The sequence below is a fragment of the Dreissena polymorpha genome, chromosome 8, assembly GCF_020536995.1.
Source record: "Dreissena polymorpha isolate Duluth1 chromosome 8, UMN_Dpol_1.0, whole genome shotgun sequence".
NCBI classification, from domain to species: Eukaryota; Metazoa; Mollusca; class Bivalvia; order Myida; family Dreissenidae; genus Dreissena; species Dreissena polymorpha.
Genome location: NC_068362.1, coordinates 94,669,530 through 94,687,854, shown reverse-complemented (window position 1 = coordinate 94,687,854; position 18,325 = coordinate 94,669,530). Strand labels below are relative to the sequence as shown.

The following is an 18,325-nucleotide window of genomic DNA, read 5'->3' as shown; positions in this document are numbered from 1 at the left end:
ACAACTCTTCAATCCATCTAGCCAACTGTCCTTGGGGATCCTTGAACTTCAGTAACCACGTCAGACTGGAATGATCGGGTCGCACTGTAAACATTTGTCCCAGCAAATTATACCGGCCTGTTGGCTGCCAAAACTGTCCTTGGCATCAGAACTTTTACTGTCCCCAACGATTCGACAACGTAGTCACTGGGCATGGGTGCATCTAACTTACACGGCAAGCGTACCACCGAATAAGGTGGGACCACCACTCTCTTTTTCAGCATCACTCTAGCCGCCGTCGGCTCTCCTTCTTTAAAACTAGAGCTAACTGGTATTCTTTCCCCATCCAGTATCAACGTGTCTGATTGCATATCCAATAACACTCCAAGATGATCCAAAATAGCATGCCCTAAAAGAATGTGATCGACGATTGGAGCCACATTAATCCTTTCTTTAAAGCAACGGCTGCCCGATTGCATCTTTAAAGGTGCTGTTATGAAACCTTTAAGAGCAGTTTCTGCGTCGGCCATCTGCATTACTACATCTTGGACCTTTTTCGTAGCTTTCTTCAACTTCTCATACATTCTTGAAGAAAGAATCGTAATTTCTGCCCCCGAATCCAACTTTGCATTCAGTAATAAATCACCAACCTTGATTTGCACTACAGAAGTGTCTGCCTGTACCCTGCATATCTTTATTGAGTCACTTGGCCCTCCGGAGCTTGTCCCTTGCTCAGTGGACTGGTTATCTTTACCGTCGTCACTTTGACTCAAACTTGACTGTACTTTCTGTTGACTCAATTGATCCTTCTGCATTTGCTCTTTCCGTGTAGGCGAGCCACAGGCCCCACCTACAGGAGTTATTACTGAAACTGGCGGAGTATGCTGTGAGCTATGCTGAATACTCCCCTTTTCTGCCTGTTTTGGTACTTCTAACATGTTCGGCGAGTCAAAGGACCTACCGCATGAATCTGTAACGGCTGATTGAGTCATTTGTGGTCCGCAGTTAACTGGTCGTTTAGGAACATCAACGCTCTTTATATTTTGTTGTTGTTTTGGTTGAGATATCTGTTGGGATTTCTTGAAAACCTTTGGCGAGTCACAGACCCTGTCCTTAGAAATCGCCCCTATCTTTTGAGATATTATCTGTTGGGATTTCTTGAAAACCTTAGACTCTGCCCTTAGAAATCGCCCCTCTCTCTCCCCCCAACCGACCTTTCTGGTACACCATCAGTTTTAACTTTTGTGGGCTCGGACGTGTGGTCTTCCCGTCGAGCCCCTTGTCGTTTAAACGTTTGGGCTTATTCTCTTTTTTCTTCAACCATTCCTGATACTGTATACAATCTTTTTCCGGTGACCCATTTTTCCACAGAAGAAACATGGCCCCCATCTTTGTGGCTTCTCACCAGGCTGGGTCTCCTTTATCACAGCTGTAGGCGGGGTAATGTGCATTTGCTTGGAATATTATTTCAAAGCAGATGCTATAAGCTCAACTGTCTTTGCTTCTGAAGACGGCCCCGTCTGTTCTTTTTGCCATCTACTGCCTGCGATATGTATTGGTGCTGTTTCACCAGGTCGAGGGCTTCTTCAATGCTCGAGGGATTTTCCAAACAAGCATGCTTGGCTGCCTCTTTGTCATAATACCCCTGGCAAAAACGGGCAATCGCTTCAAACCGCATGTGGTCCTCTGGAAGGTCCGCAAATGCTGGTGTGGCTAAAGTAAGCACACGGTCGGCCCAATCTTGCAACGACTCCTCCTGTCCTTGCACAGCCTGCCGGAACTTAGCTTTCGATGTCTCACGAAGTTCCTTGGTACCAAAACGAGACTCCAACGACTTAATTAACCGACGAAATGAATATTGTTCATTTTCTGTTGTCGTAATAGTGAAGAAGTCCTCTAAACTCCACAACAGATAAACTTTGCATTCGTCTTCCGACCAATTCATCACCTTTTGGTAACTATCAAACTTTCGCTTAAATGATAGCCAACTGGTTTTCCCATCATAACGCAACGCCTTCGGGTGTTTCCGAGGATCACCCTGTCTTTGAGAGCTACGTTTGTGAGAAGAACCATCGTTATCGTACGTTCGACTGTTCTTAGCCTTATCTTTATGTGACCTTGACCTCGATTCGGAGTCTGAGCTTGATGAACGACGTGAATGCGCCTTTCTTGTTTTCCTTTTACTTTTCATGTGTACTGATGGACACCTACGTGGTCTCACACCCCCATCTGACTCTGAACTGGACGACGATCTATGCACATTTACTTGTCTACTTCTTGATTGTCGTCCGTTTGTCTTGTGTGAAACCGTCAACCGTTTTTTAGACGATGATAATGGAGAACTATAAGTCCTTCCATTATATTTGCTTTCATCTCGTGTTGGTGACTTCCGGTGCCCTTTGTCGCTGTACGTCTTACACTTCCGATGGCTACGTGAAGACCTTTTATCTTCTGGTGACTGTGATCCACTGGAGGATAGTGATATAGAAGACCTACCACCTGCAGTTATTCTTCTCCTACTTCCGGTTGTCCGTTTCCGGTTGCGTGAAGACTCTCTTCTGTCTTTTGGTGAATGTGACCGACTAGAAGATGGTGATCTATAAGACCTACCACCTTCAGTAATTTTACTACTGCTTCCGGTTGACCGCTTCCGGTTGCTTGAAGACTCTCTGCTGTCTTTTGGTGAATGTGACCTACTGGGAGATGGTGATCTATAAGACCTACCACCTTCAGTAATTTTACTTCTGTTTCCTGTTGTCCGCTTCCGGTTGCTTTTAGACTCTCTTCTGTCTTTTGATGAATGTGACCTACTTGGAGATGGTGATCTAGAAGGCCTACAACCTGCAGTGATTTGACTTCTACTTCCGGTCACCAGCTTTCGTTGTCCACCCGCATCAGTTTGTTCACTGTCCCGCTGTTTTTTAGAACTTGGTGTTGGGTACTGCCCAGCACTGTGAGAGATAGATTTCCCCAATTTCCCGTATTTATGTCCCGATGAATCCACCTGACCAATTGGTTTCTGTGTCTTTGAGGCATTTAAACCTGTTCGAGCCGGAGAACATGAGCTGGCTCTTGAACTACTAGAACGCCGACACTGGTCATCTTCAAACTTCACTGGACTGTAATGACGGACCGTTGGTTTAGTCTGTGTCAACAAACCAGGCCATGGTGCTCTACTGTACGGCGGATTCGCCCACGAGGACATTATTGGGGCAGTCGTGGTTATCCACGAAGACTGTGTGTGTGCCACTGATAGTCTTGTACTCGTAGACACAGGTATGGGGTTCAGGCGCAAGGGACATGGAGTGCTGCAGCCATTGAATTTAGATCTTCATGCATAGACAAGCAGTCAAAATCCATCAAATTTCGGGGTTTAGGCTCAGAAATGTTCAACATGGCTAACACTTCTGACGTCATCTTGCCCCGCAAGGCTAAATGCAGCACTTCTTTGGTGACATACCCATACGAGGAGCGCAATTCCACAATAAGGGTAGCAATTTTCTCACCGACTCCAGGAATTTGCATTAATTCTCGCACAGATGCAGTATTCACGTTGATAGACATTTTTATTGCAGAAACAAGTGCAGGGCCAATTGAATGTAACAAACACACAAAAACAATACCACTACTGTTTTATTTATTGAACTACCAAACCAAAATATTCAATAAATTGTAAATTACTTTAATTGCAATAAAAAAATAATATTACACAAAAGCAATGCCAACAATGTTTTTTAAGAAAGGATAATTGGATGTAGGACTTCGCAGCTACCGGTCACCTTTGCGGACACTAAGGTTTTTACCTTTGAACTATTTATGACTACAAGTCACAAATACACTGACCAAGCGTGACTACAAGACACAGCTTGACGGTTAAATGGTTTAAGCATGACTAAAAGACACTGCTTATACAAATAGACCAAACATTAAAATATAATGGCTTTACTTATTTCCCCAAAATGTTCCCAACACTGTCCCTTTAATACTGTTGACGGACTCACTGGCTACTTAAATCCGTGTAATTAATTAATTACACTGATACTCCTTTACAGTGTTAATCCTTAACCCCCACCGAGAAACTGCTGTACAATCAACCAATTATTTTCAAAACCCACAATTTCCCTATACTCGGTACCAGCCATGTCTCTGAGGTTGTAAGTCACGTATTGAGAGGGTCTCATACGTCATTTTATTAGACTGGTACATTTCCACAAATATCGGAACATGAAAGGTCATGCATGGGAGAGCACGTCAACAACACACTTGGGCTGCGAGCGGAGTTAGACTGTGAGGCAAGGACATGTGGCCAGCAAGGAACAAGACATGGACAGGTTCTGATTAATTTAATTAAATAGACAAGCCATATTTACACAATGTAAAACATAGCAAAGTATGCGCAAGACGTTTAACAAGAGCACCGCATAACGGGTGCCACGCTCGGCCGCGAAAGCTTTGTCAGAATTTATTTTTTTTATTTTTATTTTTTTTTAAGAGGTCAAAGTGACCTTGACCTTTGACCTAGTTATCCCAAAATGGGTGTGGCGTGTAGAACTCATCAAGGTGCATCTACATATGAAGTTTCGAAGTTGTAGGTGGAAGTACTTTTATTTTAGAGGCAATGTTAAGGTTTTAACACGACGCCGGCGGACGGCGGACGACGAACAGGCCATGACAATAGCTCGGGTTTTCTCCGAAAACAGTCTCGCTAATAAAACTAAAACTTCAACGACCAGCATTTATTTTTAGCACGATGCAAAGGTCATTTTATAAGTTAAATTATTTAAAAGCTGATGTATCTACATGAAAGTTTATTCAATTCGAAATGAATTCAATATGGAAAGCCATTTGGAACAGTAAAAGAGCATGGTTCGCAAAATAGCACACAGGCATCTGTCACATTGTTTCTCATCAATAGTTCTGTTAAACATGGAACAATGACTTAAGTTCTGACTAAGAAGTTACCCATGAAATACAGCGATTTTACATAATTTCTCACTAACAAAGCCATAGATACAACCTAACAAATGCGCCATCTATAACCAGGTATTCAAATGCTAAAGAGATCTTAAAAACAAGAGGGCCTGAAAGGTCCAAAGTCGCTCACCTGAGATACAAAGGAACTGACCTGCTCAGTGCAGCGCCAATATATCATTAGAACAAATGTTCTGACCAAGTTGCATTAAGATTGAACTATAAATGTGATTTTAAGAGTGCTAACAACGTTTATAGGCATATTAGGATAAATTGCCCAACCCCTGGTGGCTATGTTTTTCAAGAGACCGGAACTATTTTCGAACTGATCCAAGACATAGTTAAAGCCAAAATGTTCTGACCAAGTGTTATGAAGATTGGACAATAAATGTGAAAATTAGAGTGTTAACAAGTTTTTACTATAACCATATAAGAAAAATGCCAAGCCCCCTGCCGGCCATGTTTTTCAACCAACCGGAATCATTTTTCGACATTGTCCAAGATATCATTGGGAAAAATCTTCTGACCACGTTTCATGAAGATCAGACAATAAATGTGTCCTCTAGAGTTTTAACAAAGTTTTACTATAGTAATATAAAGCCATTGAGGATAAATGCCCTGCGCAATGTTTTTCAACAAACCAAAACAATATTCGAACACGTCCACGATATCATTGGGACAAATCTTTTGACTTAGTTTCATGAAGATAGGACAATAAATGTGGCCTCTAGAGTGTTAACGAGGTTTTACTATAGCCATATAAGGAAAAATGCCCTGCCCCTGATGGCCGTGTTTTTCAACAGACCAGAACCATTTTTCGAAATTATCCAAGATGTCATTGGGACGTATGTTCTGTCCAAGTTTCATGAAGATCAGACCATAAATTTGGCCTCTAGGGTGTTAACAAGGTTTTACTTTAGCCATATAAGGAAAAATGCCCCGCACAATGGTGGCCATGTTTTTAAACCAACTGCAACCATTTTCAAACTCATCCAAGATATCATTGGGATATATCTTCTGACCAAGTTTCATGAAGATTGGACAATAAATGTGGTCTCTAGAGTGTTAACATGGTATTACTAAAGGCTTATATAGCCCTACAAGGAACATGCCCCGCCCTCTTGTTGCCATGTTTTTCAACCAACTAGAACCATTTTCCAACTCGTCCAAAATATCATTGAGACAAATCTTCTGACCAAGTTTCATGATGATCGGACACTAAATGTGGCCTCTAAGAATGTTAAAAAGGCAAATGTTGACGCCGCACAAGCACAACAGACAAAAGGCGATCACAAAAGCTCACCATGAGCACAGTGTGCTCAGGTGCGCTAAAAACTTTCAACTATAAAACACACAGAACAGTGTCATAATAATACAGAAAAATAAGACTTTCAAAAATACGTAATAACACATACCATATGCAAATTGAACTATGAAAGACCAATGCGTATATATCGTGACCAAGGCCCTGAAGACATTCAATAAAATTTAATAACCCATCCATATGAAAACATAGTGAACTATGGAAGACCCATACGTATAAAGAAAAACATTGCACAAAACAACATAAGCAAATACATTTTAGCAACAAGAATATCGTGCATATAAAAATAAACTATATAAAGTCATGTCTCTGGCAGTTATAAAAACATTGTTTTATACATATCTACGCATTAATATAATGTCATGAACTTATTAACTGTATCACAATTATGACAACACAAATACAAGTCAGTCTATGCATACAAGGAAGATTTGAGCATCTCATACAAACGGTCAAAACACCTTTTCAATACAAGAGTAAACATAGGATGCTGAGCTCAAAATACAAACATTATTTACCTAAGGTTTTATCTTTTACAACAAATTATCAATATTATGTCACAATAGAACACTGTTTTTTATGTTTGATTACTCTTTGAATGATTTATGCACAGACAAATATGTTTGCATGAAAAGATGACAATGATGGAATGTACTCTCAAAGCAATAACAAAAGGGCTTAAAATGCCAAAAGTCGCTCACCTAAAATACGAAAACACTGATCTGTTCTCCTTGCTGCCCAAGATATCATTAGAACAAATGTTTTGTAAATGATTCTTGAAGATTTAACTATAAATGTGAATTTTAGAGGGTAAACAAGGTTTATCTATATAAGGAAAAATGCCCTGCACCCTGTCCGCCATGCTTTTCAAAAGACCGGAAACATTATGGAACTAATCTGTGATATCATGACATAAAATGTTCTGACAAAGTTCAGAAAAGACTGGACTATAAATTTGACTTTTAAAGTGTTTACAAAGTTATACTATAGCCATATTAGGAACACTGCCCCACCCCTACCAGCAATGTATTTCAAAAAACCAAAACCATTTTGGAGCCCATCTTATCATTAGAACAAATGTTCTGACCAAGTTTCATGAATATTGGACAATAAATGTGATGTCTAGAGTGTTAAAAATGTTTTACTTTTGCCATATAAGGAAAAATGTTCCACCCCCTGGCAGCAATGTTTTTCAACCAACTAGAACAATATTTGAACTATTCCAAGATATTATTGAGAGAAATATTCTGACCAAGTTTCATGAAGATCAGAAATAAATGTGGCCTCTAGAGTGTAAACAAGGTTTTATTATAGCCATTTTAGAAAAAATGCCCAGCTCCCTGGTATGTTTCAACCAACCAGTACCATTTTGAACTCATCCAAGTCCAAGATATCATGGGGACAAATCTTCTGACCAACTTTCATGAAGATCGACCAATAAATGCGGCCACTAGAGTGTTAACACAGTTTAACTATAGCAATATAATGAAAAACGCCCGCCCACTGGCAGCCATGTTTTCAACCAACGGGAACCATTATCAAACTCATCCATGATATACTAGTAATTAGGACAAATGTTCTAACCCAGTTTCCTCTAGAGTGTTAACAAGGTTTTACTAAAGCCATATAAGGAAAAATGCCCCGCCCCCTGGCGGCCATGTTTTTCAACCAACTGGAACCATTTTCGAACTTATCCAAGATATCATTGGGATAAATCTTTTGATCAAGTTTAATGAAGATTGGAAAATAAATGTGGGCTATAGAGTGTTTACAAGGTTTTACAATACTAGCCACATATGCAAAAATGCCCCGCCCCCTGGTGGCCATGTTTTTGAACCTACCAGAATCATTTTACAACTTGTCCAAGATATCATTGGGACAAATCTTCTGACAAAGTTTCATGAAGATCTGAAAAGAAATGTTGCTTCTAGTGTGTCATAAAGGCAAATGTTGACGCCCAATGATGGACAGAACGCAATCACAAAAGTTCAGCAGGAATGAGCACATTGCGCTCAGGTGAGCTAAAAAGCAACGGAAACTTTAAGACAATGTGAATCAATATTTTAATACCATTATGGAAACGCTACCAATAATGTTACAAGAAAATTGTATAAGAATCCATAATTAATATGCATTAAAAGCAAACTTGTCAATGTACTAAATTGCCTCATGTTATGTGTTTTTTTTTAAACAGAAAATCAATGTGCTACATAGCATTGGGTTCACATATGACAGCATGCCAATAGAGCAGATATTTGTGAATGCCTAGTGAACAACCTATGACATTCTAAGATGGTAACCAAGATATAAGATCTGACAGTTGTCATTTCATAAAATGGAGCCTTTGAAAAGCTTGCTAAAAAAAGCCTGGACGAGTTTAAGAGATCACTGTATGATATGATATGGGGTGTGAGATATTTTTAGCACATGCTTTTAAATTAGCAAAAACAATTAATGAATATGTAAATGTCATGATAAAACTGAAAAGTGGTTTACCTACATCACTTCACTTTACTACATCCTTTCCACAAAACAAAGAAACTATTGGTCATTAAAAAAGAAAGTAGCCAATGAAAACCCTCATAAAGCAATACAATGTTCAAGAAAAAAAATCAAAATGGTTATATTAGATAGAAAAACTGTGGAGCGTGTGATAAATGCAACTTTGAACTTGTGAAACATTATTTGCATGATAAAGAGACTTTCATGTCTGTTTTTAACTCATAGAATTCAATACTTTACATATATTCATTGGCCCTAAGTTACAATTTAGGGGTTTCATTAAATACGTGCATACGATTAAATTCATGTTGGACGAACACACAATGATTTTACACTCACAACTAACAGCACCTTCCAACGATATGTATATCTGCAGCAGTAGCATTTTATAATGATCATTTTCTTTACAAGAATATTTCAATTTACTTATACAGAATCATACACGATTTTTTGTGTGAGTAGTACGTCAACAAGACTGTTGAAAAAATAAAACAAATATATCTGACATGCTTAAAAGATTAGAAAATTATCTTATATGTTACAAATAACATACTTAAAATGTCAAACAACAAGTCTAGAGAATGCTGCTGCTATTCAGTGTGGCTGCTAGGAGGTCTTGACAGTCTTGACTCCCTTGGTCTTCAAGAGGAAGTAAGGTATGACCAGCATGACTCCTCCTACTATGTAGCATATATGGCTCCCACAGCTCCAGTACACTGAAACAACAATGACAAGCAGTTTCGCATACCAGCCTCTGGAAAAATGGGGCTTAATGCATTTGTGTGCCTAAAGTGTTGTCACAGATAGATAAGCCTGTGATGCTCAAACATTTTTTGTTTAAAACAGGAAGTCTCTTCTTAAGTTAACCAATATCCAGTTCAGGTGGAAAGTGTTATACCCGATTAGCCTGCGCAGACTGCAATCTGGCCTACCAAGGATGACACTTTACACACGTGCATTAAGCCCAGTTTTCCCAGAACCAGACTATATAAATCTTGATGTTAATTCAAGGCAGCACCAACATTGGTTTTTCAGTATTTTCATACTGTCAAGAGTGAAGACCGCAAACATAGCACACTACATGACTTAGATACAATTCTATTCATGAAAATGTCATGTGATTTTTGTAATACAAGTCAATTCATTTTCAAGAACTATGTTTTCTTTCATACATGGATGTTGAATGAAGAAACCAACTCAATTCAAACAGAGCAATTTGTAAGAAAATCACGCCCCTTTGGTCTACAATCAAAGTATTAGAGTGTTTACAACTCAAAATGTCAAAGTATAATTAAATCAAGGTCCAATCTTTCCTAGGGAAATTAAGATTATTATTGATATTATGCTAACAAAGATTTTCATGATTGCTAGATTTTAAATCTGACCTGACACTAATTTGAGCGTAAGATAATGTTTACATGATGTGAGTTGTGTCTTACCTGCTGATGAGAAGAAGGGTCCCAGAGCCCTAGCCAGTGCCCCTAGAGCCCTGAATATGCCCATGATAGTCCCCTTCTGGTCATCACCCCCATACATGGACACCACCGTTGTCAGACATGGCACCACAGTTGCTGAGGCTGAAATACAAGATTGTATGTATGTATGTTGTGGGAAAGTGTGGGCAAACAAAGTGAAACTTATATCCTTATCCTTATATCCTTAGTTGTTGAAAAGTCTCATTAAAATTTCAGAACAGGACACACCTGTTTTTATAAATCTCAAAAAAATATTCATATAGACAAACACAAAATTCTTGTTCATAAAGCATAGTAGGAATAGCATTATGATATGCAATCATGAACTTAAGAGGCCAGAACTTTTACATGCAGGCAGTTAAAACAAAACCTACATTTGTGAAAAACAATGCCCCTGAAGTCCAAGGCCAATAACTTTTCAAAAAATCAAAGGACGGGAACGAGTTTCACACCTCATGTATGTAGCCTCACATACCAAAAATCAATTCAATATCTGCAAGCTTTGCGTGTAGTTCTTCCAGAAAACTTTTATTATAGAGAAAATGTCTAAGTCGAAAGCCCATAACTTTGCCAAAAATTAATGGACTGGAACGGATTTAACACTTCATCTGTAGGTCATGTAGGTTGACTCACATGCCACAAATCAAATAAATATCTGAAAGCGTTGGGTAAAATTAACTCTGGAAATGCTTGTTTTAGGGACAATGTCTAAGTCCAAGGTCCATTACTTTGCCAACAAGGGCTGTTTGTAAAACATGCATGCCCTCAATATGGGCTGTCAGTTGTAGTGGCAGCCATTGTGTGAATACGTTTTTTGTCACTGTGACCTTGACCTTTGACCTAATGTAAGTTATCATCCGGAAACCATTGTACTATTTCGAGTCACTGTGACCTTGACCTTTGACCTAGTGACCTGAAAATCAATAGGGGTCATCTGCCAGTCATAATCAACGTACCTATGAAGTTTCATGATCCTAGGCATAAGCATTCTCGAGTTATCATCTGGAAATCATTTTACTATTTCGAGACACGTGACCTTGACCTTTTACCTTGTGACCTAACAAGAGCTGTCAGAGGACAGTGCGCTAGACTATTCGAGTGCTTGACACTTCTTGACTCATTAAAATTTACGTTATGTAAGCCATCATGGGGATTGTTCCTATTCAATAATTTATTAGACAGCCTTTCAAAAATAAAAAAAGGAAAAAAAATATATATTTTTTTTTTTTTTTTTGGGGTGTGGGGGGGGGGGGGGGTTGTAGGGGGTTGAGGAGGGGGTATAATGTGGGGGTGTAATAATTTATAAGATGTTTACAAAAAAAATATGTGGGGGGGGTGGGGGGTAGAGGGGGGTAGAGGGGGTGGTATAATGTGGGGGTGTGGTATTGGTTAATTATAGATGTTAAAAAAAAAATTGAGGGGTGGGGGGGGGGGGGGGGTCGGGGTTGGTGGGGGATGCGCGGGGGGTTCTCTGTAATGTGGGGTGTGGTCATTCCTTCCTGTTTCCCAAACAAAACTATTTTTTTTGGGGGGGGGGGGTAGGGGGGGGGGGGGTGAGAGGGGGTATAATGTGGGGTGTGGTAATTTCTGAGCTGTTTAAACCAAAAAAAATTTTTTTTTTTGGGGGGGGGGGTGGGGAGGGTAGGGGGATGCGGGGTGAGATGGGGGTATAATGTGGGGTGTGGTAATTTATTAGATGATGTTTAACAAGGGACAAAATTGTCACAAAACCAGGTTTTCATTGTGAAAAAAAAATCTGATAAAGGGAGAAAACTCAAACTGAACTTTTGAAATGACCAAAAAAAATTAACCCCCTTTGTAAGTTTTTTTTTTTTTTTTTAATCTATTTTTAGTCGTGGCGACCTTGACATTGGAGATATTGACGTGATTCTTTCGTGGGACACACCGTCCCATGATGGTGAACAAATGTGCCAAATGATTTTAAAATCTCACAATGAATGACATAGTTATGGCCAGGACAAGCTCATTTATGGCCATTTTTGACCTTTGAACTCAAAGTGTGACCTTGACCTTGGAGATATCGACGTAATTATTTCGCGCGACACACCGTCCAATGATGGTGAACAAATGTGCCAAATGTTTTTAAAATCTGACGATGAACGACATAGTTATGGCTCGGACAAGCTCATTTATGGCCATTTTTGACCTTTGAACTCAAAGTGTGACCTTGACCTTGGAGATATCGACGTAATTATTTCGCGCGACACACCGTCCAATGATGGTGAACAAATGTGCCAAATGATTTTAAAATCTGACAATGAATGACATAGTTATGGCCCTGACAAGCTTATTCCGCCAGCCCGCCCGCCAGCCAGCCCGCCCGCATTCGCCAATCTAATAACCAGTTTTTTCCTTCGGAAAACCTGGTTAAAAAAACAAATTAGGGGGGGTCAGGTTGGGGGGGGAGGGATTCTGGTAGGGGCGTGGGGTATTGTTTGGGTGGAATCCATTGTGGTATTCAGGTAAGTGTTGTTTTGTCAAAGTAATAATAAAATGTGATCATAAAAAATAACAAATGATCTCACACTGACATGAAAAAATATCCTATATTTATTAAACATGAAATTTAAACTTATTGCATTTGTTTCCCCTGTATATAAGAAAGATATAATTGTGTATTACCTCACCTGTCCTGCTTATATTTATATTAATCAACAAAATTAAACATTAACACAATATTTAATAGACAAAATATACCAAAAATCTCATATTCTGATAATATTTTTACTGATCCACTTTATTTTACTCAAATGATGATGTTTCATTGGACTGATAATTATAGATTTAGGATTACAGACCAGTTGCTTCAGTTATATTGTTCAGAGTTCGCCCTGTTGGCCGTGTATGCGTTCTTGAGTTATCATCCAAAAACCATTTTACTATTTCAGATCATCGTGACCTTGTCCTTTGACCCAGTGACCTCAAAATCAATAGGGGTCATCTGCGAGTCATGATCAACGTACCTATGAAGTTTCATGATCCTAGGCCCAAGCGGTCTTGAGTTATCATCCGGAAACCACCTGGTGGACGGACCGACAGACATGTGCAAAGCAATATACCCCCTCTTCTTCGAAGGGGGGCATAAAAATCAATGGACCAGAATGAATTTCACACTTCATCTGTACGTCACGTAGGTATCCTCACATACCAAAAATCAGATCAATATCTGAAAGCATTGCATAACAAGGGACAAAATTGTCACAAAACCAGGTTTTCATTGTGAAAAAAAATCTGATAAAGGGAGAAAACTCAAACTGAACTTTTGAAATGAACAAACAAAATTAACCCCCTTTGTAAGTTTAAAAAAAAAAAAAAATCTATTTTTAGTCGTGGCGACCTTGACATTGGAGATATTGACGTGATTCTTTCGTGCCACACACCGTCCCATGATGGTGAACAAATGTGCCAAATGATTTTAAAATCTCACAATGAATGACATAGTTATGGCCAGGACAAGCTCATTTATGGCCATTATTGACCTTTGAACTCAAAGTGTGACCTTGACCTTGGAGATATCGACGTAATTATTTCGCGCGACACACCGTCCAATGATGGTGAACAAATGTGCCAAATGATTTTAAAATCTGACAATGAACGACATAGTAATGGCCCGGACAAGCTTGTTCCGCCCGCCCGCCAGCCAGCCCGCCCGCATTCGCCATTCTAATAACCAGTTTTTTCCTTCGGAAAACCTGGTTAAACCCTCTGGAAAACAGTTATTATAGAGAACATTTGTAAGTTGAAGGCCCATATTTACACAAACATCAATGGAGGTCTGTGACTTTGGACCATTGTAATATTTTCAAAATACAATGCATGCAAAAAATATAAATACCCCCCCCACCTTTCCTTTTTCGCTTTGGTTTATTTGATACAGTACTGTACATAATACAAGAGCAATATATGCAATAACAACCAAATCCCTTAAACATGTCAAAGTTCAGTGTGGTACTTACCAAAGGAGAACAGTGCTAGTGCAGTGTATATCCATAGGGCAGTGTGAGCGAAGGCCATGAGGATGAAGGCAGGAATAAGGAACAGGATTCCCTGCAGAGCTATCTGTATCTCCTTGCCAGCAGACACACGGCGCACATACCCACCTTAAACAGCAGGCACATTGAAGGTTAGTCAGTGTTTAAATACACACAAACCTGCTTTATAAATGCAAGTAAGTAGCAATGTACACCTCTGTGAGATGAGAAAACAATCTGTCTTGCATATTTTTTATGCAATTGTTAACCATCATATTCCGAAGTGCATGTCTGTTGTCATTCTGATGGCATCTGATGCCTGACAGAATTCTGAGCTTTTATTCATACAAAGCAACATGTAAAGGGTATTTAACAAAGAAGCAGTACACATCTCTGACTTGTGTACCGTATTAAAAACCTGAAATAAACATGACCCACAGAACATTCTTCAGCTCAGGGTCATTAAACTTCTGTTATTGAAATTGATTGAAATCCCTTATAATCGGGAAAAGGTTAAGAATTACCATCAAAATTAAAAAAAAACAACATATTGTTATTCTTTTGTCACTTATTTTTTAATTGTTCAGTAATTTATATGAATTTTTGTAAAAGAACTTGGCCATGTTTATCTCTTGCATATTAAAGAAAATGGCGGATGAAATGGTTTTTCAAATTACTCAAATGGGTAACAATTTTATGATTGAAGCCAATCCATGGCTTTAAATATGTATGTAGGACCTTAAATCCATATGCATTAACAACAAAGTTAAAGTTGAGTCAAACACAAGTGTCCAAACATGTTTATTCATTTTTTTACAATAATGCAAATATTTAAACAAATCAACTGATAACAAATGTTGAAAGCTGGACAATATTGCATGTTAAGCATTTATGTATGATAATGTTTCATTATCTATTTGTGTTACAATATGTTTATCAGCAGAGTAAAAGATATGTATGCTTAATTGGTAAAGTAAATCAACTAACAAATGCCAAATTTGACACTATCTTACCTTGAACTGAGGCCATAATGGTTCCAATAAAAAAGAACATTTTTCCTTGCTGCATACTGAAAAAAAACAATCTTACATAAAAGTTAACATTATATTTTATTTACACTTTTACAACAAATAGTAACATAAAAACAGTATTATGTGAAGTCGGAATAAGACATCAATTTGGGAATAAATTGTGTTTTTTTCAACAGTGCATAATACGCAGCTTTACAAGTTGTATTTATTGAGTTTTACAAAATATAATTAAAATATAAACGTGCATATATAATAAGTTAATAACATCATTTAAATTGATTTTACTACAAAACTGGATTTTTTATTGATTTTTTAAAAATCCTAATAAAATGAAACTGTGTCCATGCGGCGCATGAACACAGTTTAAAAATACAGTAAAAATTATTTTAAAAATCACTGTTAATGAAAAAGTCATAGAAAATTGCTTATTAAGCTTGAAGTATAGATAAAATAGTACAAAAATAAATTCAGATCATGAAATGAATAGTTTTGTTTGAGAAAATCATCAAAATGATGCCCATTCCCAGTTTGATGTCTTATTCCCAATTCACATAATACAGTGTTCATAAATAAAAACAGTCGTCAGAAACTACATTTCATCAAAAATAAATTACTGGAAACACTTTCACATAATTTAATTAATAATAAATAGATACAGCATATTGTCACTAATAACTATCAGACATTTTGAGAATGTTTTTGTTTAATTCAAATAAATCAATGTAACTTTAATTCATCTAAACACAAAGAACAAGCGTGAGCCAACTCTCTTCAGCAGAAGAAGAAGTCTGAATTTCAATGTCTTCTTCCAAAAGGTAAGATAGTTATGATTACTCATTTCCAAGAAAAACATTAAGTTAACAACAACCTATTTTGACAAGAAACCGTCGGAGACGGGTGATGCTCCCCAAAGGTTTTTTTTGTCACAATATTGCACTATATATTCAGATAAAAGGAAACGTCGAGGGCACAGTAGTTGGGGGGACAATAATTTTTTTTATAGAAAATTTCAAAGGGCCATAACTTTGTGAAAAATCATCCGACCAGAACCCGCTGATAATATGCACATCTCCTCTTGGTAGTTAAGCTTCCCATAAAGTTTCGTTGAATTCCGGTCATTAGTTGCTGAGAAATAGCCCGGACAAGAATTGCACTATATGTACAGTTAATGGAAAATTTCAAAAATTTCAAAGGGCCATAACTCTGTGAAAAATCATCCGACCAGAACCCGCTGATAATACGCACATCTCCTCTTGGTAGTGAAGCTTCCCATTGTGCACGGACGGACACACAGACACACGGACGGACAGACGAAGCGGCGACTATATGCTATTTATTTTGGGGAGCATAATAAACAATTTCATGCTCAAAACAAGAGCTGTGTTTGTGAAACACAATGCCCCCTACTGTGCCGCTTTGAAGCCATATATTTGACCTTTGACCATGAAGATTGACCTTGACCTTTCACCACTCAAAATGTGCAGCTCCATGAGATACACATGCATGCCAAATATCAAGTTGCTATCATTAATATTGCAAAAGTTATGACCAAGGTTAAAGTTTTGGGACAAACACACATACAATGACAGATAGACACATACAATGACAGACAAACAGACAGGCCAAAAACAATATAATCCTGGTCATTCGATCCCAGGGCATTAAATAAAATAATTCAAAAATCCTCATTAAGTTGTGATGTTTACACATGATAATTATTTCAATCTGAAAAACAGAATTGTGTACTGGCAAGCAATCTAATAAGAATATTAATGAACAGGCACAGGAAGAGACAGTACTACCTGCATGTCATAGTTTAGTCTGTTATGTGTGAGGAATGTAAGGGTGAACTCAAGTCCAGAGTACAGATAGAAACAGTACTACCTACCTGTCACAGTTGAGTCTGTTATTTGTGAGAATGTGTGAACTCCAGTCAAGAGAACAGGTCGAGACAGTACTGCCTACCTGTCACAGTTGAGTCTGTTATTTGTGAGAATGTGTGAACTCCAGTCCAGAGAACAGGTGGAGACAGTACTACCTACCTGTCATAGTTGAGTCTGTTATTTGTGCGAATGTGTGAACTCCAGTCCAGGGAACAGGTGGAGACAGTACTACCTGCCTGTCACAGTTGAGTCTGTTATTTGTGAGAATGTGTGAACTCCAGTCCAGAGAACAGGTGGAGACAGTACTACCTACCTGTCATATTTGAGTCTGTTATTTGTGAGAATGTGTGAACTCCAGTCCAGAGAACAGGTGGAGACAGTACTACCTGCCTGTCACAGATGAGTCTGTTATTTGTGAGAATGTGTGAACTCCTGTCCAGAGAACAGGGAGAGACAGTACTACCTTCCTGTCATATTTGAGTCTGTTAGGGTGAGGAATGTAAGTGTGAAGTCCAGTCCAGAGAACAGGTAGAGACGGTACAACCTACCTGTCATAGTTCAGTCTGTAATGTGTGCTGAATGTAAGTGTGAACTCCAGTCCAGAGAACAGGTGGATACAGTATTCCCTACCTGTCATAGTTGAGTCTGTTATTTGTGAGAATGTGTGAACTCCAGTACAGAGAACGGGTAGAGACAGTACTACCTACCTGTTAAAGTTCAGTCTGTTATTTGTGAGAATGTGTGAACTCCAGTCCTGAGAACAGGGAGAGGCAGTACTACATACCTGTCATAGTTCAGTCTGTTATGTGTGAGGAATGTAAGAGTGAACTCCAGCCCAGAGTACAGGTAGAGACAGTACTACATACCTGTCATAGTTCTGTCTGTTATGTGTGAGGAATGTAAGTGTGAACTCTAGTCCAGAGAACAGGTAGAGACAGTACTACCTACCTGTCATAGTTAAGTCTGTTATGGGTGAGGAATGTAAGTGTGAACTCCAGTCCAGAGAACAGGTGGAGACAGTACTACCTACCTGTCAAAGTTGAGTCTGTTATTTGTGAGAATGTGTGAACTCCAGTACAGAGAACAGGTGGAGACAGTACTACCTACCTGTCATAGTTCAGTCTGTTATTTGTGAGAATGTGTGAACTCCAGTCCAGAGAACAAGTAG

The 18,325-nt window shown here is 38.6% G+C and overlaps 1 protein-coding gene and 1 long non-coding RNA gene across 2 annotated transcripts in view; both read right to left on the bottom strand.

Annotated features, from left to right (window-relative positions):
• Positions 1–4,307: 4,307 nt before the first annotated feature.
• Positions 4,308–18,325, bottom strand: part of LOC127842812 (major facilitator superfamily domain-containing protein 10-like) — a 71,186-nt gene continuing 57,168 nt past the window's right edge. The window contains exons 9-12 of the mRNA XM_052372559.1: positions 15,257–15,312; positions 14,229–14,372; positions 10,216–10,353; positions 4,308–9,492 (exon numbers count right to left, since the gene is read on the bottom strand). Of these exons, the coding sequence (XP_052228519.1) occupies positions 9,383–9,492; positions 10,216–10,353; positions 14,229–14,372; positions 15,257–15,312 (448 nt within the window). The 3' untranslated portion in view covers positions 4,308–9,382. The remainder of the gene's footprint in view (positions 9,493–10,215; positions 10,354–14,228; positions 14,373–15,256; positions 15,313–18,325) is intronic.
• LOC127842813 (uncharacterized) lies at positions 12,028–14,151 on the bottom strand. Its single transcript, XR_008031886.1, has 2 exons — positions 13,778–14,151; positions 12,028–12,444 (listed from the first exon to the last, which is right to left on the bottom strand). It is a non-coding gene; the product is annotated as an uncharacterized LOC127842813 (long non-coding RNA).